At 38.0% G+C, this 26578-nt stretch overlaps 1 protein-coding gene across 4 annotated transcripts in view; it reads left to right on the forward strand.

Moving 5' to 3' along the window:
* Positions 1–6397: 6397 nt before the first annotated feature.
* tns2a (tensin 2a) overlaps positions 6398–26578 on the forward strand; it is a 51539-nt gene continuing 31358 nt past the window's right edge. Inside the window, exons 1-3 of one of the 4 annotated variants that reach the window (XM_057363005.1) lie at positions 6398–6769; positions 25172–25277; positions 25499–25536. In XM_057363005.1, coding sequence (XP_057218988.1) covers positions 6656–6769; positions 25172–25277; positions 25499–25536 — 258 coding nt within the window. In that variant the 5' untranslated portion in view covers positions 6398–6655. Of the gene's footprint in view, positions 6770–16447; positions 16564–22502; positions 22610–25171; positions 25278–25498; positions 25537–26578 lie in introns of those variants that run through there. The other 3 variants (XM_057363006.1, XM_057363007.1, XM_057363008.1) reach the window with 3 other exon arrangements.

Genomic DNA, 26578 nt, shown 5'->3' on the forward strand with positions numbered 1-26578 from the left:
CGGAGGCCAAAGAATGTGCCCTTCACCCGGCCTTTCAGCCACATTAACTGAGCTTCGGCCCCGAAGGGTCGTCTCTGTTCTTAGCACAGCAACCCTGACAGGAAGCAGACAGGGCCGTGGGATGCGGACGAGAGAACAGGAACCCAATGTTCTCAGAACATCTGCACATGTGCATGACATTTTCTCAGCATCTTTCACTTTCGTATTTTTCTATTTTGATCAGTTTCTCCATGGGTGGTTCTCGGTAGCCGTGTGCGTTGGTGTCTTAAAGGGATAGTTCACCCAAAAATAACATTTTCATTTCAAACATGTCTTCTGCAGAACACAAAAAAAGACATTTTGAAGAATGGTGGAAACCAAACAACATTGACCCCCATTGACTTACATTGTATGAACACAAAACCAGAGGCATTTCTTGAAATATCTACTTTTGTTTTTCACAGAAGAAAGGGTCATGTGCATGTTTTGCACCACATGAGGGTGAATAAATGGTGACAGATTTTTTGGGGGTGAACTGTCCCTTTAATGTGCACGATGTAAACTTTCTCTGCCTCTTATATGGTGACATCATCAAAGCTATCCTAGTTTCAACCGTTACAGATGTGAAATGGCTTCGCAATGTCTGATTTTGACTTCTAAAGCAGATGTTTTCTTTGGCATTTTTTTAAAGTTAGTGTTGGACTTTAATCTGTATGAGCAGATATGAACACTCACACAGGATGTTTGTATTATCATCCCTGCATCTCACACTGTGGTTTCTTATAAGACATTCATCACTTAAGCGTCTATTAATAGTTAAATGCATCACATATTCATTTTGTACCATTCAGTCAGAGCAAAACACAACACATACTTAGTTTTTTGCTTTCAACTGACATGGGCTGTTGGTGACTATTTTGTCCTTTTCTTCTTGGCACTCTGCTCTGATTTCCAGTTTAGATGCAGTGTGTTGCCAAATTTCCCCTAGACCACAAGCCAGTATTTTTTACTGATAAAAGGTGTTCATAGTATTTATTTTCTGGTCTTTCACACCGGTAAATTTTATGTTAAGACTTATCAGAACGCTAAGACTTGTTTAGTAATAAACACATAAGGCTATCAGGTGAGTTTGGTTTCATATGGAAACCATTTGTTTGCCTCTGAGTTCGCCACAGCATACAGTGTCTTAACTAACCAACATTTTTTTAATAGATGATAGTGAAGTAACACAGATACAGTTTACTTATTTTTGTATTCGAGAGTTATTGTTGCGGTTCAAAACAACCAAGTTTTGGGAGTTTGGCCTTATTTGTCATTGGTATGTGGTGCAACTTTTCTCAGAATTTGGCAAGATTTACCCAATCCTTGTTTATGAAACAGTGACTAAATTATGGTCCTCAAAATCTTGCACACACCCTGGTTTGGGCACAATTGGTTTTATTCTCAGCCAATGAACTCAAGAGTGTAGACATCTAAATAAAGACCGAACCAATCCCCGGCCCTGAAAGATTGCAGCACAATATGTGAATACTTCACCAGTTGTTTAGGTGGATACTGTGAAATACGCTGCAGTAAATGTGAACATTTTCTTGTGTATTTTGAGGCTGTTTAGCTCATGGCTTTTGTATAAACAATATGTGGCCTTTTCAGAGAAATCTCTCACACGCCCTCTGTAGGTGGGACGTGGTATGACACCAAAACCGCGGTGGTGGTTTGACCAGAGGAAATGTGGATGAGATAGTTTAGGCGTTACCACAAACACTGAAAATTCAGTCATTGTTCATTTTGCTACAAGATAAAAAAAACAGCATACAGGTTCGGAATAACGTAAGTTTTCTTGGATGAACTGTTTCTTTAAGAGGCTTCACGAGTACCTTATTCTAATCATCTGTTTTACTTATTCTAGGGCTGTCACATATTTGATTTTTCTGGCCAAAATAATTCACAATAATGACATTGTGATATCTACTGATTTATTTTTATAAATTAATATTTCAGTTAATTTCAATAATTTAAGTTTTCTTTTTTGGCCATTGAGTGTGAGAGGCAGAGAGAGAGTTTGTAACCATTGTGGCTTTTTAGGCAAACACTGGGTGCTGAATAATATACAATATTAACGCAATATCTAGAATCATGGTTTTTAATATCACGGTTATTGCCGATACCGGTATGTTGCATAAACAGAAAAACTATTACATTTACTATATTTTTTTACTATTTATTATTAAAAAAACATTACAATTTATAGGTATTTTATTAGATAAAATGATCATTTTTGTTCATAATATTTCTCCAAAATTAAAAAATGTTGGTTCTTTTTGCATTTATTTGCAAAAAATGAACACTGGAGGAAAAGGAGAAAATAACAGAAAAGATGCTCTGTACTTTTTCAGAACTCAACTACTGCAAAGAAAACAAGTTCATATTCACTTTTAAGCAACACAACAGTTGTATTTGTACATGTATTTAGGAACAGTTAAAATATAATTTTTTTGTGATAACCTCAATTTTTATTACAGTTTTCATGCGTCTTGTCATGCTGTCAGTCTTTCACATTGCTGTTGAATGAATTTATGTCGCTCCTGAGGTTTGATTTTGTTGAAATTCAACAGACGCTGGACTGGAATCTAGAAATAATGACTAAATTAAAATTTTGTTTTTTTAGGGGTTAATTTGTTCAGCTGCTTTATATTGTATTATATACACATTCATAAGTAAAAGTACTATTACGCAAATGACAACCAAAAACATTACTGAAATAATAGGGTATTTTTGTGTTATTTTACACCCAACCTGTAAATTTGCAGATTATTTCTGTAATTTAACTTTAAAGAAACACTTTTACTCCATTTAAAAACATGAAAATTCTGTAAAATATAACAAATTACGTAAAACTGACAATTTTGCAAATCGCGCCCAACAGCTAATTATAAATAATTATTTAGCGTATTGCCACTCAGGTAGAAGACAATTTTCATAACTTAATTACTTGCTCAATAACTGAATTGTGTTTATTTTAACCCAGAATAGTTACAGACGGCAGCTTTAAATAATTCTGAGTAAACATCTTGCAGTGGTTAATCACAGTGAAGCAGATTTGCACTTCCCACAAAGGTTAGTGTGTAGTTAGTGGTGTTTTCCTTCCTGTGCAACTGACCAGATGCAGGTGTGAGTCCAGTATGACCGTGGCGTCTTAGAAATACATGGGGAGGGTCAAAGCAGCTCCCATAAACATTCAAAAGTATTATAGTAAATGGGGCATCCCAGAAGCATCTTCCTCTTATCTACATCTGCTCCCATTCAGGACATCATGCTTGAGAGGATAAATGATGTTATTAGAGTTTGGGTGCGTATCTCGTCCTGCGCCATTTAAGCTATACAGACATAAATGTTATCTCAAATTGTCTAGCTTGATAAGGCGTTTTATACTACTCTTTGTACAAAATCCTGTTTGTTCCATTGCCTCCATATTGACTTCCATTGTATGGACACAAAACCACTGAGACATTTCTCAAAATATCTTAATTTGTGTTCCACAGAAAGAAGAGTCATATACAGGTTTTGAACTACATGAGAATGAATAATTGATGACTCTTTTTATTTTTGGGTGAACTATCCCTTTAATTGTTTCGATTTGGAGTTGCTACTGCATGTGCATAGTGGCCAATCCAAGATTGTTTGTTTAAAAATGCCGTCTTGAGTGTTCACTTAGTTTCTCATCTTTCTCCATCTGTCTGTTTATCTTTCCTTTTTTGGACCAAACAGTCTTTATTTTTTGTTCTATTTTAAGCAGCCTCATCTGCTTTTCGGTTCTCATACAACTCCTTATTTCTCCCTTTCTCGCTTTTCAGGTCTTTTAAGGCCATTAAAATAAAAGACAGAGATTAGAGGCCAGGCAGACATAATCTCTCTTCTTCCTCTCGGTTCATACTTAATCTGGACTGTTTCTCTGCTTTCTCCACACCATCGCCAGATAGTGTGAATTATGTCTGTGAAGACTGATGCCAAGAGGACGTCACCCTGCCAAAAAGTGCTCAGCAGCTGTTGGCAGCTGGGTGGTTTTTCGTTGTTGATAACGTTTCGAGTATTTTGTCTGTTCAGGTGTTGAAAAATGCGTCTGAAGGATTTCATGGTCTGTGTAGCTTGGATAAATTAATACATCACTCAGTTCTCGTGATGTGTTGCAGTTAAATATGTCTTGATTTTTTATCTTATTCATTAGGAAATATGGAAAAAGGTGGATGTGCTACCATAGTTTTCTCAGAGTTTTATCTTTTGGCTGAACATGTGCAGATTATTTGTATTTGTTATTATAGACGGTTTCATCGGACGCACGCGCCTTATTTTGCATTTCATTTATAGGCCTATTAATGTATTATAATATATTAATTGTATTGAATTAAATTAAATGAAAACTACTCGACAGTTATTGATTCTTTACCGGAAGATACGTTTGGGCCACCTAACATTTGTTTATGTTGAAACTGTCTATACAGTAGTTTTATTTTCAGTTTTATTAATATTTTGAATTAATTAGTTAATATTTTCAGTATTTAGTGTAGTCCCTTAAATCAATTAAATGTTTTGTGATGTTGTCATTTTATTTATTTTTTATGTTGCAGTATAGGTTGAATTTATTTTTATTTCTGTTTTAGTTAATCATTTTAGTAACTCAAACTTATTTCAGTTTATTTATGAGGCAACATTTGTCATTTTAGTTAAATTATTTTTTTTTAGAAAATATTTAGGCAGATTTTTTATTTAATTTCAATTCATTTGTTTACACAGTTTTAATATTAGTAAACTAAAAACCAGGCATTGGTCTTACCAAATAACCATATCTAAAGACCTAAAACTAGAGAACTTCAGCATCTCCACAGCAATTCCCATCAACCATGTTTGGCACTTCCACACAATGTAAATATTTTGTTTTTTTTACAAATTTTTACATTTTAATTTTGGTTTCAGGTGAATATCCCTAATAACGCCAAGGTCCATCGAATCGGTTGTCATGATCTGTTTTTCCCCATTATTGAAAAGTGACAATGCTTCTAAACAGGTTTTATGCCCTGTAAACTCTTAGAGAAGTGCACAACAACATGGACGACAGGCAGATGTGTTTAAAAGTAGGAAGCCCCATTTCTGTGTACCTGAGAAGGTTGTTAAAGGAACATTGGCGCTCAACTGTGTGTTGGCCTATGAGTCACTGCAAAAAGAGAGGGAGACAACACAGGAAAAGGGGAGGGAGAGAAACAAGAGGGGTTTGGAAGGCACGAGTGGAATTCGCCTTAAAAGGGGTCTGATTTAATAGTCCCACAGACCACCCTCTCCCCCCTCCCCTGCTCCTCTCCATCTCTCACTCTCCTCTGAGAAAAGTAAAGGAAAACGAAAAACATGCAGCTGAAGGAGAGAGTTCTGGTGTCGCAGGAGGCCTCGGCGGGGTAAAGCGTCTCAGTTCTGTTCAGGTTCTCGGTTACAAGGCCAGCAGCCACGAATCAACTGCCAACTCGCATACCAGCTCAGGCCCAAACCCTGAGAACTGTGGCTTCCCAGCTTTGGTTGTTGTGGTTCGATATGCCATTTAATTTCCTGGTGGATAGCCGTGGGATAGCCAGACCTGTCCACAGGAATACTGGGGAAAAATATGCGAGGAAAAATTAGACTTGAATGAGGTGCATAGATATTTAATTGTGATATTAGATCTTGGGTAGGTTCTGCGCTGAGGCTCCTGAGACTTTTATTTAGGTTTTTTGATTGGTTATTTTCATATTTACCACACAATTTGGATTTCATTCTAGTTTAAAACAACAGTAAGGAGATTGAAACTAACCAATGTAACATCAATGCACATACTGAAACATCTTAAAGGGACAGTTCACCCAAAAATAAAAATCAACTTCGAATCAGTCAAAACCTGTATATGATTACCTTTCATTGGAACACAAAAGAAGATATTTTGAGAAATGTATGTTTTGTCCATACAATGGAAGTCAATGGGGGACCAATGTTGTTTGGTTACCAACATTCTTCAAAATATCTTCTTTTGTGTTCTGCTGAAGACAGAAAGTCACACAGGTTTGGAATGACATGAGGGCGAGTAAATGATTAAAGATGTGGATGCTTACATAGGTCAAGAGGGTCAAATCTATATCATATTCCGGTCCCTTGGACGCATCTCTTCAACAAACAATTTCATTCATTGATCTGTAGCACAAAAGTGACCTCAAGTGTCTAACAATAACAAAAGTGAGCAAAACAAAACAAGTTTTCCTTACAAAGTACTAAACTAGATCAAAAAGTCAGTGTCTGTGTATGGTCTGGATGGAAAGACTTCAGCACAATAGTGCGTGTGTTCGGGAAAAGCAGGGGGTGGGGGCTGATATCCTCTGGATGTCGGCTTGCGTGTTGTGCATTGGGCTGACCGTACGCGTGCTAGCTTCAAACCGCTAATGGACGTTTGATTTAATAGGCATATTCCCACCTTTGTATACACGTGTGTGCTCACCAGAGACAGATGAGTGTCAACGGGCGAACATGTGTGTGTGTTTGAACGAGAGCCAGAAAAAGGGGAAGGGCCTCCAGTGAACGGACAAAAACAGCTGCTCTTGTGTGCTCGGGAAACTTCAGCCAGAGAGAGGGAGAGGAAGGAGAGGACCGTCCGGGTCCAGGTCTCTATATGGGTTGCGCCCTGAGTACGGATAGTTGTGGGGACGAGCCTGATCCGGTGCCCGTGAGAGGGTCTGTGAGGAGGGAGAGAGCAGAATCTAGAGGAAGCATGAGACTGACCAAGGTAGGTTTGGTGGATGTGTATTTGAGTGCTGCAGTTCTTGGAACTGATGCTCGTGGTTGTGGTGAATTTCATGTATAGGATATGGGTTTGTTGATGCTGTAATATGGAAGTTTTTAACTGTTTTATTTTTGTAGTTTTTCGATGCTCTTAAAAATAAAGAAGCTATACGGATGGGTCCCCAAGAACCATTTACTTTAGAACCATTTTTTTTTATTATTATTTAAGAAACCTTTTTCCACTGAAAAGAATATTTTGTGAAACAGAAAGGTTCTGTTCTTTATGGAACCATACAGCCAAATATGGTTCTTTTATGGCATCATTTAGGATCTTTATTTTTAAGAGTCTAGAGTGTTAGTGTTTTAGTGTTTTAGTATTTTTTTATTGTTTACTTGATGAGTGTTTTATATTGTTTATTGTTTGCCAATTAGAAAATCCAATGAAGTATAAATCATAAAATAATATGTTTTGTAAGTTATTATAAATAGAGGGACTCACGTGTAGTGAAAAGAGCATCAGATTTGATGAACTTGAATATTTTTATGCATTTACTGTATATGCTCAAACATTTATTTTTAGCTGTATTACATTATGAAATTTGAGTTTTTGTCACTTTCTGAAAAAAAAAAATTCAAAGTTCAATTTCAATCTTTTGTCACAAGGATGCTGGTTTCCAGGGCGTTTCTATGTGGTTGCTAAGGTGCTCTAAGACAGGGTCTTCAAACTTTTTCATGCCAAGGACCTTCAAATATAATGACCACTTTGCGAGGGACCCCTTTCTAAAATACTTTTGTATAAAGAAGCATTTCAACTGTTGGACAAATAGTAAGTGTAATATTATAAAGATAACATATTGTTTGTAGAATTTTCAGTAAATTTGACTACTTTTTTTAATCTGGGGACCCCTCAGAACATTCTGGAGTCCCCCTGCTCTCCAGAGTTGTTTCTTGTTTGCCAATAAGAAAACTCAATGAAGTATAAATCATAAAATAATATGTTTTGTTCAGTTTGAAATCCCCTGCTCTATAAGACATTATATGTGGTTGCCATGGTTTCAATGTGGTTACCAGAGTAGGTGGTTGCTTATTACCCCAAGTCTCTATAATAATCCATAAATCCTTGATGTTTACTAGTCAAAATGTTGTACTTAAAGGGACAAATCACCCAAAAAAGAAAATTCTTTCATCATTTATTCACCCTCATGTTATTCCAAACCTGTATGACTGTCTTCAGCAGAACACAGAAGACGATATATTAAAGTATGATATAAATATATAATACGATATATAAAAAAATATGACACCCAATGCATGTTCAGAAAACCATAGAGACATTTCTCAAAATATCTTCTTTTGTGTTCCACAGAAGAATGAGTCCTACAGGTTTTGAAAAACAGAAATGTAATTTTTGGGTGAACTATCCCGTTAAACTTTGTAACACCAAGAATGGGCAATAGTAATTGCGGTGCTTTCCTCATCATGCTACATATCTGTAGCATAGCATCGTCTTACTTTTTCTACGCTTTCGAGTCTTCTTTAAAGATGAGCTTGTCTTTTGTAGCATTAAGTACTGTAACATTGTCTTCCCGATTGTTAAAGAAGACAAAGACTAGCTGGAAAACTTGAGGAGGGTGTGATTGTGTGTTTACATGCCTGAGAGTGAAAGTCTATAACCATCCGGTCCCTAAGGATCGTTCACGTGCACTGCATCGTGGGAACTTGAAGCCCTCTCGATGATGTCACAAAGTTGCAGCTGAACCTGTGGAGCAGGCCTGGGAATCATTATGTGCGTGTGTGCATGCGTGTTACTAAATCCTTTCCAAAGTTGCATTTATTCAGTCACGCCCATTTCATACATGTTATAGCCTCATTATGTGCATCCAAACACGCATATTAAAACAATATCTCCTTTTTCTAGTATTTTCACTGTGGGATTGCAAAAAAGTAATCCGCTGTCTTGTTGATAATTTAATAGCTGTGGTTTATTTCGAAGGGTTCCTCCTGCTACAGTAACCATAATGTTTATTTTCACAGACATTTTTCACTTTAATACCAGGCCAGGTTCTTTTCTTTGCTGCGGACGCAGTTTCATGGCGATATAGTCCTAAATCACTGTATGATCGCGTCAGACAGAAAAAGATTGTGGTCGACTGGATGAGACTTTAATGAAACATGTTATGCAAGCTCATATCTAGTTTATGATGCTAACAAGCCAGTTTGACATTTAGCTGTTTTTAAATACTTATGGTGTTCACCATCATGTCCCCAATGAGGCTTGCGTGTCATGCTCGAGTGCCAGTGATTCTTAATAAACCCTTGAAGGATTTGAAACCTACAAACTTTTAAATACAGACCCAGACAACACAATCTAATGGCAATTCGTGACTATAAGTAGGATTTGTATGAAATGAACTAAAATATTTACTAATTCTTGAGAGATCAAGTTGACCCATGTATTATTAACTCATAATGGCAAATCAATGATCGTGTCATTGTATTACGGATCGTATAAACATTCTCTTTGGTTATTATTTACCTTTTATTGTGCGATTTAACAATGAGAAACGTTAGCTTGTCAGGATCCTCACTGAGCTGCTTTTGTCTGTGTGAGACAAACACTTCATTCCTCATTCTCATCTCTGCCTTGTGGGTCTGTGAGGTCACATTTGTCTGATGGCTGTCTTGTGCAGTTTGTCATTCTTGTTAGTTTGTATGAGAGAGATGTTCATGAATAACATGTGTATTACCCTTTTATTAACACTTTACAATAAGGTGCTATTAGTTAACATTAGTAAATGCATTAGTTAACATTCGCCAACACTGAACAATTTATTTTTTCAGCATTTATTCATCCTTTTTAATGTCAATATATCAATACAGTCATTCATACAGTTCATTGTGCATTAACTAATGTTAACAGTGACAACATTTTAATAATGTACAAACCCGATTCCAAAAAAGTTGGGACACTGTACAAATTGTGAATAAAAACAGAATGCAATGATGTGGAAGTTTCAAATTTCAATATTTTATTCAGAATACAACATAGATGACATATCAAATGTTTAAACTGAGAGAATGTATCATTTTAAGGGAAAAATAAGTTGATTTTAAATTTCATGGCATCAACACATCTCAAAAAAGTTGGGACAAGGCCATGTTTACCATTGTGTGGCATCCCCTCTTCTTTTTATAACAGTCTGCAAACGTCTGGGGACTGAGGAGACAAGTTGCTCAAGTTTAGGAATAGGAATGTTGTCCCATTCTTGTCTAATACAGGCTTCTAGTTGCTCGACTGTCTTAGGTCTTCTTTGTCGCATCTTCCTCTTTATGATGCGCCAAATGTTTTCTATGGGTGAAAGATCTGGACTGCAGGCTGGCCATTTCAGTACCCGGATCCTTCTTCTACGCAACCATGATGTTGTAATTGATGCAGTATGTGGTCTGGCATTGTCATGTTGGAAAATGCAAGGTCTTCCCTGAAAGAGACGACGTCTGGATGGTAGCATATGTTGTTCTAGAACTTGGATATACCTTTCAGCATTGATGGTGCCTTTCCAGATGTGTAAGCTGCCCATGCCACACGCACTCATGCAACCCCATACCATCAGAGATGCAGGCTTCTGAACTGAGCGCTGATAACAACTTGGGTTGTCCTTGTCCTCTTTAGTCCGGATGACATGGCGTCCCAGTTTTCCAAAAAGAACTTCAAATTTTGATTCGTCTGACCACAGAACAGTTTTCCACTTTGCCACAGTCCATTTTAAATGAGCCTTGGCCCAGAGAAAATGCCTGTGCTTCTGGATCATGTTTAGATATGGCTTCTTTTTTGACCTATAGAGTTTTAGCCGGCAACGGCGAATGGCACGGTGGATTGTGTTCACCGTCAATGTTTTCTGGAAGTATTCCTGAGCCCATGTTGTGATTTCCATTACAGTAGCATTCCTGTATGTGATGCAGTGCCGTCTAAGGGCCCGAAGATCACGGGCATCCAGTATGGTTTTCCGGCCTTGACCCTTACGCACAGAGATTGTTCCAGATTCTCTGAATCTTTGGATGATATTATGCACTGTAGATGATGATAACTTCAAACTCTTTGCAATTTTTCTCTGAGAAACTCCTTTCTGATATTGCTCCACTATTTTTCGCCGCAGCATTGGGGGAATTGGTGATCCTCTGCCCATCTTGACTTCTGAGAGACACTGCCACTCTGAGAGGTTCTTTTTATACCCAATCATGTTGCCAATTGACCTAATAAGTTGCAAATTGGTCCTCCAGCTGTTCCTTATATGTACATTTAACTTTTCCGGCCTCTTATTGCTACCTGTCCCAACTTTTTTGGAATGTGTAGCTCTCATGAAATCCAAAATGAGCCAATATTTGGCATGACATTTCAAAATGTCTCACTTTCAACATTTGATATGTTATCTATATTCTATTGTGAATAAAATATAAGTTTATGAGATTCGTAAATTATTGCATTCCTTTTTTATTCACAATTTGTACAGTGTCCCAACTTTCTTGGAATCGGGTTTGTATAAGTAAATGCTGAAATTAACACGAATTCATTTTAATAAATGCTGTTGACGTTAGCTAATGCATAAACTAATTGTAACAAATAGTAAATTATTGTAAAGTGTTACCAACCTTTTCATCAGTTATATTTTAAGTATAAACACGATACGACGCGACAAAAGACAATAGAATGCATTAGAACCCATTTTAATTTTGTCCACACTGGGTGCGGCGCGACAATCCCATTAGAACAAGTCGTGTGTCGTGTCTGGTGTAGACACGGTGTAAGTATGAATGTAAAACTGAAAGTGCTTTTTCCTCTTGTTCCCTTAAAATGCTCCCCTCTTCTTTACTTTTTATTTAAAGTGACAGTTCACCCAAAAATGAAAATTCTGTCATCATTTACATTTCAAAACTGTATAACTTTCTTTCTTCTGCAGAACAAGAAAGAAGACATTTCGAACAATGTTGGTAACATGGGATTTTTTTGTGTGTGTGAATATAATAGAAATGAATGGGTACCACTGTTGTTTTGGTTATCAACATTCTTCCAAATATCTTCTTTTGTGTTCTGCAGAAGAAAGTCATACAGGTTTGAAATGACATGAGGGTGAATAAACAATGACAGAATTTTCATTTTTGGGTGAACCACCCCCTTACATCACCCTAAATGGTCTTTAGATGTGAAATATTTTAAAGTCTCTCTGTCAGTGGTTATTAAACTGTCTTAAATTAGAAACATCTAAAAACGTTGTGAAGAATTGTTGTTGCGAGCATGACTTCACAACAGTCACACTGTGCTCTTTACGTATCTGTGCTCTTTGGGGTTTATGGTATATTCCTGGAATGGAATATCCATGGAATGTCAACAAGTGCTAGTTTACTGCAGCCATAATCCACAGGCATCCACTATAAACATCACACAGGAAAAAGCCTGGTCGATGTATAAATAGGCTCTGTTTTTCCCAAAGCTCATGCAAGCTGCTGGTGTAAGTCACATTCAGGGTCATAAACATGCTGTTTGTTTGTTTTTTGCTCTGTTGATCATCACACTAACACAGGAATACTTCGTATTGTGAGAAAGAGATCAGAATTCATTTCATTATTACCCAGGCAAGCATCACACCCATAAGTAAAAATTCTGTCATCATTTATTCATCCTCATGTCATTCAAAACCTATATCTGACTCTTTCTGCTGTGAAACACAAAAGAAGATACGGTCTCTTTTGTGTCCATATGGAAGTCAATGGGGTCCGATGTTGTTTGGTTACCAGCCTTCTTCAAAATATCTTCTTTTGTGTTCTGCAAAAGAAAGGAAGTTAGACAGGTTCGAAATGACATCGTTGTGAGTAAACGTGAATAAATCTCTTTAAAGCGTTACATTTAAAACTTGTCATGCTTTCCTGGTGCAGCTTGTTGAAAAAGTGTGCTGTTACTTTTAGAGACTGATCAAATTTATGCTTTTCCCGTAGTTAACTTTAAAATCGCGAAGATATACGTTATAGGAAGGAGTCAAGACATTTATATTAACCAGAATATAATCTGACCACTTATTCCAATAAATGACCACCCTAGAAACCGCACAACATGCACACAGCCACTTGGCACACCTTAGCAACTGCACAGCAACACCCTGACCAACACCCATAACACAGCAGCCAAACGTTTTGCACACCACTCACATTTTCTTCATAAAATTGACACGTTTTGTTCACTTCTTCATTGATGACAACACACAGTATGTACAAATGCAAATACATAAATACCAACACTCACGTGATGAATCTCTTCATCAGTCTAATGGAATAGTAAGTGTTCAACCAGACAACAAATGGCTCTAATTTTCCTCTTGCTCATCTGAAATGAAACAGTGACTCAGAAAAGCCCTCTGTGGGCGTGTATTCTCAGGGGGGCATGACCCGTCGTCTGAATATTTTTTTTGATAGATTTACTTTGAGGATGTGTGTGCTGAGAGAACATGAGAAATCACATGTCTTTGCGAAAGAATGTGAACTGGAAGCCTTTCAAAGGAAAAGGAAAAGCCAGCCATGTCCTTTTAGTGGCACTTCATGGCAGCACCAGTTATAAAAACAAATCTGTGAAATCTCTCTGCTTGCTTTCTTTCACCGCTGGTTGTTCTGCACTGATATCAGCTCACTGCAGTGTTTGTGCAGTAAATGTTTTGGGAGCCTGAGGGATGGGCAGAGAATGAGAGGGATGTGCTTCATCAAACATGTAAAAATCTGTGAAAATATTCAATGTTTCTGGGCACTTTTGTGTGCCAGGGTTGAACCACATTAGTATTTATTGTGAAAATAAATTCATTTTCATTACAACAATTTTCACTAATTTTAAGTAGTCATTTAAAGTTTGTTTACTACATTACTAGTAATAGAACTGTGTCAATAAAGAGTAGTAATACAGTGTGAAATATTCCGTTGTATTTAGGACAAATATATAAATTGCTCAAGATGAAAGAATTTATTCCAAAAATGTTTAAAATGTAAATTTCTGATACAAGTACAGAATTTACAGCATAAAATATACAGTATATGCGTCATTAAACATGTTTTGAGAACAACATCGTGGTCGAAAAATGACAGAACACTCCTGTAATGCATGTGTTACACAATTGGACTTTTAGCAGACAAATTAAAATAAGTGAAAGTGTGAAAAGTGTCTCTTAAAAGGACAGTTCACCCAAAAATGAAAAATTCTTTCATCATTTGCTCACACTCTTGTCGTTTGACTTTCTTTCTTCTGTAAAACACAAAAGAAGATATTTTGAAAAATTTGGTAACCAAACAACATTGGCCCCCATATAGACACTGAGACATTTCTCAAAATATCTTCTTTTATGGTTTACAGAAAGAGTACAGTATACAGATTTGGAATGAAATGAAATTGAATATTTTTTTGTTTTGAGTTAACTGGGTGAAGACATTACTTTTCTACAAATTAATTTCCGAATCCTTTCCATTTCTTAGACTCATTTTACCACCCCAATACCCCCTTGCTCCATCATCACCTCTCTCTCTCTCTCTCTCTCTCTCTCTCTCTCTTTCCTCCTCTCTCTCTCTCTCTCTCTCTCTCTCTCTCTCTCTCTCTCTCTCTCTCTCTCTCTCTCTCTCTCTCTCTCTCTCTCTCTCTCTCTCTCTCTCTCTCTCTCTCTCTCTCTCTCTCTCTCTCTCTCTCTCTCTCTTTCTCCACAGCTGTATTTAATCAACCCTTTGGCTCCTGTACCTAATCATTCTCATTCCCCTTCCTCCATTTCCTCTTTCTGCATGTTCTCATCTCTCGCTCTCTCTTTTTTAATCTTGTTAGTGATTCCCTTTAACATTCCATCCGTTACTGGTGGTCAACATTACATCATCCGTCAAGTAGCATTTCACCACACTCAGTACGTATTCATTTTTTTTTCAGGCCTAAAATATAAACAAATGTTATGTTTACTTGGCTGTACCTGTAGGTGTTTCTAAATATCCTGGATTCCGTTTGGTTGTTGTGAGTGACTGTACGTCCTGCAATAACACAAGTATCTTCTGTGTGGCACAACATGGCTCTACTGAAACACGGTTCCACCCCACGACTATGAGGAGTAAATGCACCATTTCATCTCAAACGTCTGCATCCGCTGCCTAGATTAGGTGTGACTTTCAATCGTTTTTCTCTTTCTCTCTTGTATTTTCCCAAATCCTTGTTTTTTATTTACTTACTAGATTTTTGACATTGTGCCTGCCTGTTCACAACTCACTTGGTTGCATGCATAGGGTGTTGCTATGTAAATGTTCTGGCTGGTTGCTCGTGAGCTTAAGTCTATGATAGTCTGATACCAAAATATGGCTCGGACATCATTCACGTCCATAGCACAAACGGCACATATTGAAAGTTTTGAGCCAAAGCTTAATACTTAATACTAATGGGTTTGGGGTTTTAAAAAACTCATCTTAATTATTAGTGATCATAATAGTGATGCTTGTGTAAACAGTGTGGGACAAACAGTGCAAGAGAGTTCTATTTAAATGTAAACTCTGGACAAACAGTTTCTCCTTCTCTCCTCCCCTCCCTGTGGTTCTGTAAACAGTATAAATTCGTATCCACGTGGCTTGGCGAATGGGACGGGACATGTTTCTCTAATGTTCACAGTCTGCCTGCTCCGGGGCCCCTCTCTCTCCCCAACCATGTGCCCTCCACATCCTGTCTACACACACTCTCCCATGGCCTGTGTGTCTGACACATAACTTAACCCTTTCTCAACATCGCTCAGTCTTCTCCTTGAACTGGATCGTGAAAATGTGTTCTCCCAAGCCACAACCCATGCATGCTTTTCTTGATTCTTCCCTTATTTCTTTATTCTTCCTTCTCTTAACCTTGCCCTCTCCATCCCTTCCCGTCTTTTACAAATTAAACCAAGTTTGCTTTTAGTGCTTATTTATATTGATATAATTTTCGGATTTCTGTTATGTTGTCTGTTTATAAAAAGCATAGTTTGCAACTGCATTACTCATGGCTTGGATAGTTATTCTGTATTCAGTGTTAAAGCAAAGTTGAAAAGTTGCTTTAGAATTCCACATAAGATATTGTTTACTCTGCTTGTTGACTTGAATTCACCAATTAAATATAAAGCCATGTGTTTTGTTTATTTCATTGATTGAAAAAACACAACCTTAACACTTTGACACCATTTAAACACTATAAACTTACTGACCAACGATGTAGTTCCACGTGTGACCGCGTGATGTCGCTGCTGCGCTTTCAGTAGCTCATTCAAAGAAACTTTTTGGCGGACTTTTGTCGACATGAAAATTATTGAATGGTGCCAAACTGCTCAGCTATTTTCTAGTGAATTTGCTAGAACGATTGCTGGAATAATTGCAAACCTCGGTAAGCATTTATTAAACGCTAAATTCTTTACTTTAGGACATCTTTACTAAAGATTCAACACCCACATTTTTATACAGTAATGGAATGGAATAAATAATGTACTTGAATATATATGACACCTTTAGATTAATAAACGTCTAGTTTGCAATCCATTCAATGGGATATCGATTCTTCGGGATGCAGCCAATCAGAAAAGTTTGCTTCCAGTAACAACATTCCACAATCCTTTCTTTCCGTGACTCCTCCCACACAGTCTATGAGTTTACTAGTGAGAGTAAAGAAAACAACTCCATCTGTACTCCAGTGCCTCTCCAAACATTGACCTATCGGTAATGTAGCCCATGAAATCTTTACGGAAACCTCTTTTATGTGGAATATTCTCCAAGAACATGAATAAGGTAAGCAAGGTGCTAACTTTTGAGAAGAGGAAGGGACGTGTAAGTTAATAACGGGAGTAGATTTCATATGTTCATTGAAATTTTTTGTATAAATAACATCGTATTGTATGTAAGATACATACTATCTATCATGCAAAAAGCAACATCGATAATGTCTGTCATTTTCATTTATTATGTATGATTTTACAGCATCCCATGACTTGCACACACTAAATAAGACAGAGTTTTATTTACATGGTGAAGAATTAAGTGGTTAGATGTAGTTTTAAACGGTAACGACAGATCGGCATTTGTGGTTCTGTCTCCTGTCACCACGTTTTCCACGTTCCCCTATCATGACAAGTGAAACATGTCAGACGGGATCCTCAACAGACTGAGCAAAGTCTCTCTCGCAAGCGCGCGCGCTCTGTGCTGTGCGTGTTTGTACCTTACAGGCAATGATCACAAGCCTTACATAACCACAAATTAAAACCTTATAAAACGTTTTAAAGGTTTTATTACTCTTCTAATGAAGTCTGGCAAGAACTAATTTAAACGCCCGCGTTTGAGTCTGAACTATTTTTTTTGCCATGTGTCGTCGATGAAAATCTGCGGAAAGAAAGATCTTTGGTTTTCCCCACTTTTTGCCAGGGGTTAAACTGCAGAGCAGAAAGAAAGAGTCATCATATGACTTCACGCGCGGTAACTAATAGTTACTGCGTCATCGTGTATTAAACGCCTCACCGGAGACAACTGTGTTCCAAAACGTATTGTGCAGCCTAGCCAGGCAACATAGACGTGTGGAAGGGAGTAGACATGTGGGTGCATCTAGTAAATGACTTTATTGCTTTCGATACATTCAGCTTGTTATAAAATAAAGGAATGCTCTCATATTCCTTCCAGAACGTTGCCATGGTAACCGTGGTTTCCGCCGAACTGCGTAGTTACAACAGTTAACGTTACTGTTACTACAATAAAACGATTTTACCATAAAACTAATACTAATTTTAATAATAGCAAATTGCCAGTTACTATTTTGGCTAAAATTGTGCACACCTTGGAGTTCTAGTACTGTGTACTTCAGATCATTGAGTGGACAAGCTCGGTGACGCATTATATTTAGGTTACGTCATTACTTTTCAGGCCAAAATGAATGAAATTGACAAACACATGAAAAACAATAAACTGTAACAGAGACTGTATCAAACAAGCATTTTTAGTTATTCAGAAATAGCTTAAATATGAAAAGATATTATTCTGCGTGGAAGGGAAAATCATAAAATACAAAGATATTTGGATGTTTTTGCGCAGCTGTGGTGAATACAAATGTCTGTACAAAACAGAAAATCCTGCGATTTTTTTTAGTAGGTTTGCGAGAAGTTCCTGAAGTATGTTTTGCAACTAAATTAAAGACAAGAAGTTGATGCACGTTCACCCAAATTCGCATTCTGTGTCTGTTCTTCAGCCTCTCACAGCTTTCAAAGTCAAACAGTAATGACGTGTTGCACTGAAAGCCGGTCCTTGTATATGTTGTTGACATTACCGGGGATGTAATGCTCTAATTAAGTAGATTTGTGGTGTGAGATCCTGTAAAAAGCTGCTTAACGTATATAAACTGTTATTTTGGACCATAATTCTTACAATGTAAGTGTTAATGTTTAAGTAAATAGTTGATATCATATGATTTGCCATATACAGTACATACATACTTTACGCAGTACTCTTTTTAGAGACGTCTTATCCCTCTTTCTCTTTTTTTTCTTTTAGCAGTCATTTTATATATGACCTCATGTAGGTCTGTCTCGAGTCCCTGCCTAAGCTAAAATCCACCTGAAAACACAAAGTTTAACAACTTTTTTGTATCATATTCCACCTGTAAAATCTGTAAATTGGTTTATCTTAAGAAACCGATTGTTTACATTAGAGAAGCCCATTGAAAGAGTTATGGATGTCAATAGAGAGCCGTGCAACAGTTACCTGGCAACATAACGATGTAATAATTCCCGGTGTTGATTTTAGCACAGTAAAAACCATGCGAGTAATTGATATAAGCCATAATCAAGGTGATTTTTATTACAAGCATATTTGAGGCATTTATGTACAGTCATAAAACAAGTGCGGTTACTGATTACTGTGCACTTGGTTCTCTTACGTCTCACATCACACACTGAAATCCTTAATCATAACAGTCTGAAACCACAGTTAGATACAGAACATGCAAGTTCACATACGAGTCACGCCACAGGAATTCCTGATGAGGAATAATTGGATGTACAGTATGCGTGCATAATTGTTTTATCTCGATATAATTGGCAGTCTCCCCACTTCCCTGTAGGGTTTCTCTTGGGTTATATTTAGTAAGATGATAACATTGTGTGAGAGAGTTAATGCTTGATGACCGTCTGCTGCTAATTGACTGTTGTGTGTGAAACCGAGTGACAGATTGACAGGAGGAAGTGCAAATAAAAACGTACAATAGGATGGGTAGTCCGGTCTGTCGTTTCCTGAGGAAACGCCTGTGTGTCACACTGAAAGGAACCCTTTGCCCCAAATATTCAGAATATTGTTATTATTAATCAACAACTTTAGGTTTTCATTGATTTTTATTCTTTTAGTCCCATTCGATCTTAAATATTTGTTTCCATCCTAGCTAGCCGAAGATTAGGGCCAATCTGACAAATGGATCATTGATAGAAATACAGTTATGAAAATGGATGGTCCAGTATTAATGTTTTGCAAAAGCATGTGTTGTCTGTTGGTTGTTGTGATGTGTGTTTGTCACGGAAATTGGAACAGGAAGTAGGTAATGGCTCTACGCTGACTTCATCATTGGAACAGGCAGTCTCTGTTTCCCCACTGCCTGTCCCACCCTACAGTACACACACACACACAGTTCCACCCATCACACTTATAAACAAACTTATGTGTATTCCTTGATCTCCCTCTTTTACCCCGCACTGAAGAGAAAGAGTCATGATGGAATAAAGTCTTTAAAACTCCCCTACTTACGAAACCTTGCAGTGTTTGTCATTTACTCACCCTCAGGTCATTCCAAACCCGTGTGGCTTTCTTCCTTCTGCAGAACACAGAAGATATTTTGAAGAACGTTGGTAACCAAACAACACTGAACCCCACTGACTTCCATTGTATGGACACAACACCAATACGACATTTCTCCAAATATTTTCTTTTGTGTTTCATTGGATAATGAGTCAGATACAGGTTTTCCGTGACACGGGGGTGAATAAATGATGACAGAATTGTATTTCTTTAAGGCAAGCATTTGTGTTTCTCATTCTTTTGAACAAACCCTTAAGTATTAAACTGTTGTCTTGTGTATGATGACGATGTTGGCAAACAGATAGTAATGTAGAATCTAAAGCAGCTGCCAATAGCGTAGTTTTGCCTAGCCAAGCATTACATTTTCTTACGAAAATGTAAAAATAAAATTTGTGAAATTGTGTTTAATCTGTAATTTTGCTGAAGATTCTCAGTGGCATTGCGGTAAATGCCACCTGTGGCTCTTAAAGCACTTTTTTCAGCATGTGTAGATTATAGCAGTGATAAATCATTGTTGTTCACTGGCTCATCTCTTCTTTATGGGAGTTTGATGTCCAGCTACTTGGCTGATTGGCTTCATTTTTCCATCCTCTCTCCACTATTTATTTTTCTGCTTTGTGTTTATGATCTTTTTTCTTGAATATTTGTTTGTGCTGTCTTAACAAACTTTCATTGTCCCTGTGATATTCAAACTAATCAGATGCATCTGTTAAAGGATCATCATTTGATTTCAGGCTCTTGATAATGTGCTTATTTGCAGATGTTGTCATTCGGATTAATGAGAAGTGACTTTCTCCTTGGGGCACCCTGGGCATCAATGCCATGTTCAAGGACACAAGTGATTCGACACAGATTGGCTGAGGCAGAAGGGAAAGTTTAGTCATTTTTGAGCAATGTTGAACTATGAATATGTGTATATGTTAGGGCTGGACGATTTGGCCTCAAATCTAAATCTCGATTAATTGAACATTTTCTCTCGATTACGAATATTGAACGATTATTTTGTTTTTGTTTATTTTTCTTTGTTTTTTTTGCACTGCGTAGTTTACTGACAAGGTTTTGTACTGTAAATATCATGTTTGTGTGACAGAGTTTTGGATCAGTTCACTGACGTGTTTCAGAAATATGTGAGTGGAGTAGAGACGGAGACGACTGATAACGCGCCCTGTTGATTTTCTTTATTTTACAAAATCACAACGTTTTGTTGTTATTGTGAGTGCACGCACGTAAAAGAGTGAAATGATGTCTTACATATATGTGTACGCTCAGAAGTATTGGAGTATTTTAAGTCTCTTTGGCTCTGATAAGAAAAAAAGTGAGGTAGGGGCACCCGTCGACATGGATGTTAAAGGGAAAGTAATCGAAATAACCGATATGGGAAAAGTAAGTCGGTTAGAGGTTCTGAATGTCGGGCTCGATTACTTTTCGATTCATTGTCCAGTCCTAGTATATGTGTATTTCTGAGTATATTTTAAACAGATGTTTTTTTTTTGTTTAAAGCTTCTTGTAACAAGCAACAGGGGGTTATTCGTTGTTGTCTCAGCCAGGATGGATTGGCATTTCAATCACAAATGCATAATTGCATTGTAGGCCTGTCTACAATGGGACAGGGGAAACATCTGAGATGCAGATGAGACTTAGGCAAAGTTTCCATTTGCTCTCTATTTAAAGGGATACTTCACCCCAAAATTTTAATTCTGTCATCATTGACTCACCTTCGAGTCCAAATCTGTATAAATGTCTTTGTTCTGATGGACACAGAGAACGATATTTGGAAGAATGCTTATAACCAGACAGATTTTGCCCCCCATTGACTCCCGTAGTAGGAAAAAATACAATGGTGGTCAAAAGTGCCCCAGAACTGTTTGCTGTCCTACATGCTTCAAAATATCTTCTTTTATGTTCAACAGAACACAAATGATAAAGAATTTTTTCCTACTATGAGAGTCAATGGGGGGCAAGATCTGTCTGATTGTAAGCATTCTTCCAAATATCTTTCTCTGTGTTCATCAGAACAAAGACATTTATACAGATTTGGAACAACTCGAAGGTGAATAAATGATGACAGAATTTTCATTTTTGGGTGAAGTGTCCCTTTAATCTCAATGATAAGATACACATCGCGATTGCGATTCGATTTCGATTAATCGTTCAGCCCTAGATCTCATCTTTGATTTTTCTTTCTTGTGGACAAAACATTCTAGAGACCTGAAATAGTTGTTGATTCCTGGTGCAAATGAAGTCTTAGATGCCCAGATTCCTATACAGGTGAACCTGAGGTCTTTGTTTTGTCAATAACTTCCTTGAGCGAGATCTTCCTTACTAAACAACAGATGCTGGACATTTAACGTGGAAGCTCACTGTCCCGGTAGCTCATTTTCAATGGTCTAAATGAGTCAGTCTGTGTTTATGTTCTTGTTTGGCTTTCCGTGTACGGATTCGGGCTGGAACACAGAGTTTAGTTCACTGCAGGATATTCCACACAATGTGAGGATCTGTTGAAGCTATTTATGGAAGAGAAGAAAGTGCAGAGGTGAAGAATCATGGGAAAATCGGTGTGTGGGTGTGTGTGTGTTTCGACTGAAATACTGGCTTGTCTGTTGCTACTGTGTACATCTGTCATTTACATGAAATGTCTGTTCAATTCCTTCTCTGTTCTTACATTGAAGAAGGAGAGGGTTGTCTTCTCTCAATGGCTGTTCTTTTTGCTGAGAGCCTTGGCTTGCTGTTCTGGATGGCTAAAATTAAGTGAACAGTCCCTCCTTGTGTGCGCTCCGTACCCTGGGGGCCGTCCCTACCCTGACTGCCCGCTCTTGGCACACTCTTGATCGGGCAGAAGGCGACACTGTTGACGGGTGGAGCAGTCACACCTCAGAGAGCGCTGGACCTGTGAGACGGGATTTTGGTTTACATTTGGTCAAAGGGGGTGGGGTTACATAGGGAAGGTAAAGGCATAGTGGGTTTTTTATTTGGGTCCTTGGCCCTTTTGGACTTTTGCATTGAAGAGGTAAGATTTTTTATGTACATTTTGTGCTCCCCTCATTAGGGTACACAGAACGCTTACTACATGCTCATTAGGGCAAAATAAAACAAATGCTATTTTTTTTGTTCTTCATAAATGTTCAAGGAGCAGAATATTGTTTTTGTTTCTTTCAGTGGTTGGTAGCATCTGTCTTCACAATCACATCAGTTCTTTACAACTATTAGTTCAATGGAGTTTGGATAAAAGAGAATGAGAGGAGTGAATGTGAACATGAGTGCAAATGATCTGTCTCAAAACTCTCTCTCTCTCTCTCCCAGTCTACTCTGATTAACTCAGAAAGAAGCTTTTCTCAAATAACGTGGAAGATGAGACACTTGATGATGAGATGAGAAGCAGGTGATCCTGCAGTTGGTCTTAAACTGTTTGGTTAAAATGAATGAGTGATGTTTTTTGCCTTGCTCTTCTGCTACCAGTTGAGAACTACAGGATTAAATCTTGAGATTTCTATCTTTCGCTGAGGAGGATAAACCATTAAAATGTGTGAAATATAATGTGGTGGGCTGAATTGCAAAGTTAGCTAGATTTTTACATCATCTGAAAAAAATGTGCTGCTTGACCATACAAAACTCACCACCATGATGCTCAGGGGTTGTGTGGGGTTGCCAAGGCGTTGCTATGCTGTTGTAAAGGTGTTCTGAATAGATTTTAATGTGTTGCCATCAGGGAATTTTGGGGCTTTTATACCTTAATTTTGACAGGACAGTAAAGAGATTTGCACAGGTGAGAGAGGGGCACAGTTAGGCCGGAAGCACAGCTGCGCCATATGTCGGAGCGCTGCCAATGGGGCCATCAGCAACGACACGGCTCAAATTTGGACAATAATCAATCAATACATTTTTTATACATTTACATTATACATTACATTTGCTCTAGAATAATTAAAAAAAATTAAATTGTTTGTCCCATTAAAAACCATGATATGGATAAAACAGCTCTTGTTTCAAAGCACATTCAAAATGTTTAATGCAACATGGATGGAGACAAAATAAAGGCAAAAAGTTAATTCTGACAATTTGAAAATGATATTCTTAATATTTGCTTTACTTGTGAGACGTAAAGTGGAAGAGAAATTGCCTATTGGCACATTAATGTCGATTTTCAAATTGTCAGCACAATTAACTCATTGCTGTTATTTCAATATATTGTTTATATTTGATATGTCACCCAGCCCTATTGTTTCTAGTCAACTACTATTGAGTTTCAGGTGGGTGTAAAGGGGGATTTTTACTTCTGCGTCGGACCTACGCCGTAGCATACGCAGAGATGCATACCCTACGCCCTAGCCTGAAGTGCACCTCTCCAAAAATATAACAGCTTGAACCCCCTCCCTTCAGGTAAAAAAAACTCAGTGATAGCGTCGGGTTTACTCATACGCATTTCCGAACAAATTATATAAATAAATTACGTGTTCTTCTGTATGTAACAACTCAAGCTGCAAAAGTGACTGTTTACTTGCCACTATCACTGCTAAATGCTTCAGACAGCGTACACAACGAACCGCTTCTTCTTTGGCTCTTGTCTTGGTTACACAAGCAACACGCCTGTGGACACTGACGCCTAGTGGCCATTGCCTGTCGACGCGGACAACAACGCACAAGTATAAACAGACCGGCACATTGCCTACGGCGGCGTAGGTCCGACGCAGAAATAAAAACCCGCCTTTACGATAGTGGCTGCTTAATGTCCAGGGTCCAAAGAGCTCACCTCTGCCCCTCTCAGATATTCCCTCCTTTAGACAATTTGAGATGTCTGTTACATGTTAGGTAGATGGATAAAGAATGTAATGCTTATAGTGGATGTTTGAGACGGTGCCAACTTAGTGAATTCACAATTAACAGCTGCGGGCATGGCACCTAACGGGCACACAGTGCATTTCTCTCCAGCTGTCCAAACAGGGTAGAGCTTGAGAGAACGAGAGAGAGAGAGAGAGTGGAAAAGAGAGCTAAACCCCTCTACTTCTCTGCCAAATGGAAAAATGCACTTCCAAACACAAAGCAGCATTATTCTCCTCAACTTAGACGTCATGCACTGTGAAAACCCAACTAAATGCTCAATACCTGGGTCAAATACGTGTGTGATGGGTTTTGAAGGGTATTGACCCTAATCACAAGCGATAACATACATATTGACATTGGCGAACATGTGGGCGTGAGGTATTTAAGGTCGACCCCTGGCCAAAAGCCACGCGGTGGTGTTGTTCAGATCCGTTTGGGCGAATCGGAGCATTTCGGAAATCGGAACATTTCGGATAAATGTGCTGGGTTTTTGTCTTGTTTTGGATTGAAAGATGAGCTGCTGTACATGGAAAAACAGACAGAGACCTGACGTCTACAGAAGAGTTCAGGTGAGTGAGGGACGATGATGAAAGGTTCATACGAGGCAGCAAGAAAGAATCACAAGCTGTTTGTCTCGAGAACTAGAAATCGATGTCTAGATTGTGAGATTTATACGAACACAGGGATGTGGAAGGATTAAAGGTGACGAAGAGGCATGAGTTGAATGTTGAAAATGTTCTGTGTTTTTCAGGCGGGAAAGGGCGAGCCCCACATCTTTAAAGAGAAGACTTTCAAAAAGAAGCGGCAGTGTGGGGTGTGCAGACAGAGCGTGGAGAATTTGGGCTCTTTTTGTCGAGGTGAGCGTTTCATGCCCATTTCAGCCCCTTAGAAAGTAACCAAGGGGACAATAAGAAGACTCGGATTATAGCGCATGACTCATATAAAACACTTTCATGAGTATATTTAATATATTTGTGTTCTTTGTGAAAAATCCGTAAGCAACACTTCTGATGAAATAATATCAAACCAAGACCAAGTATTTTTGTCTAACCCGCACATCTCCCTCTCTCTACCACAGTCTGCAAAACAGCCACTCATAAGAAATGCGAAGCCAAGGTAAGATCTTTTTCCAATCCTTACATTTCTATCACTGTCTCATTCACTCCCATTACGTCAACATAGGTGTATTAAATGGGAGTTTGTGTCTTTGAAAGTGAGTTCTCTGTACTGAAGGCTTCCCTGTGTTGGGGCGTCAGTGTTGGCAGCCGCGCCCCAACACCACACTGCTTTACTGAAAGGCTCATTGATAAGGCCAGTGGTTGCCAGCGCTGGACTCGGCAGACAGGCACACCCATATCAGGCCCATTTTCAGCGAAGCACCCTGGGACCTCGAGTCCCGGCCCAGGAACACATGCATCATACTTGAGGACACAGAGCCAATTGCTAAACTCAATTTGCGTGTTGGATGCAAACTTAGATGCAAGCTTGTATTCACAGCTCATGAAACTGTAGGGAGCAACTAAAGAGCAACAACACTTTATAGGGTACAACACGAGGCATATAAATCTAATAAAAAACAAATGGTTCATTTTTGGTTTAACAAATGGGTAATGATTGTTAATTTTTAGCAATAAAATAAACATCCAAATTAAGTGAGCTAAATTGGTTGATTTTAAATTAAAAGGGAAATTATGAGATTGTGTACCTTGGGTTCAAGATCACGCAGACACAGAGACATTTTAATGTGCTTAGCTACTTTTCCATGATAATTTTGTCTTACATAATCAATTATTTATCCAAAATGTCTAACAGTTTGACTACACAAAATGAGACATTTGTGGAATTTTATAAGCAGTGGGATGCCAAAATCATGGTTGCCAGGTCTGCGGTTTCCAGCAGAATTGGTCTATGTTTAATCATTGACACGGGTTGTTTTTTATTGCACGAGTTAAAATTGGATGGATCGTGGTCTTTCTTAAGGAAAGATGGAGTTCTTTATAAAAATTAGTGTTTTCATAATTACTACTATAGAGTGATTTTCAGTAAGAAACTGTGTATAATGCATAACTGTGACTCTTAAATATGTATTTTAGGAATGTTGGTGACATAGTTTGGTTTTTGGTGTTTAGGAAGGGGTAATTAGGCAAGTTTAGGGCTT

This window comes from Triplophysa rosa, linkage group LG21 (assembly GCF_024868665.1).
Source record: "Triplophysa rosa linkage group LG21, Trosa_1v2, whole genome shotgun sequence".
NCBI lineage: Eukaryota > Metazoa > Chordata > Actinopteri > Cypriniformes > Nemacheilidae > Triplophysa > Triplophysa rosa.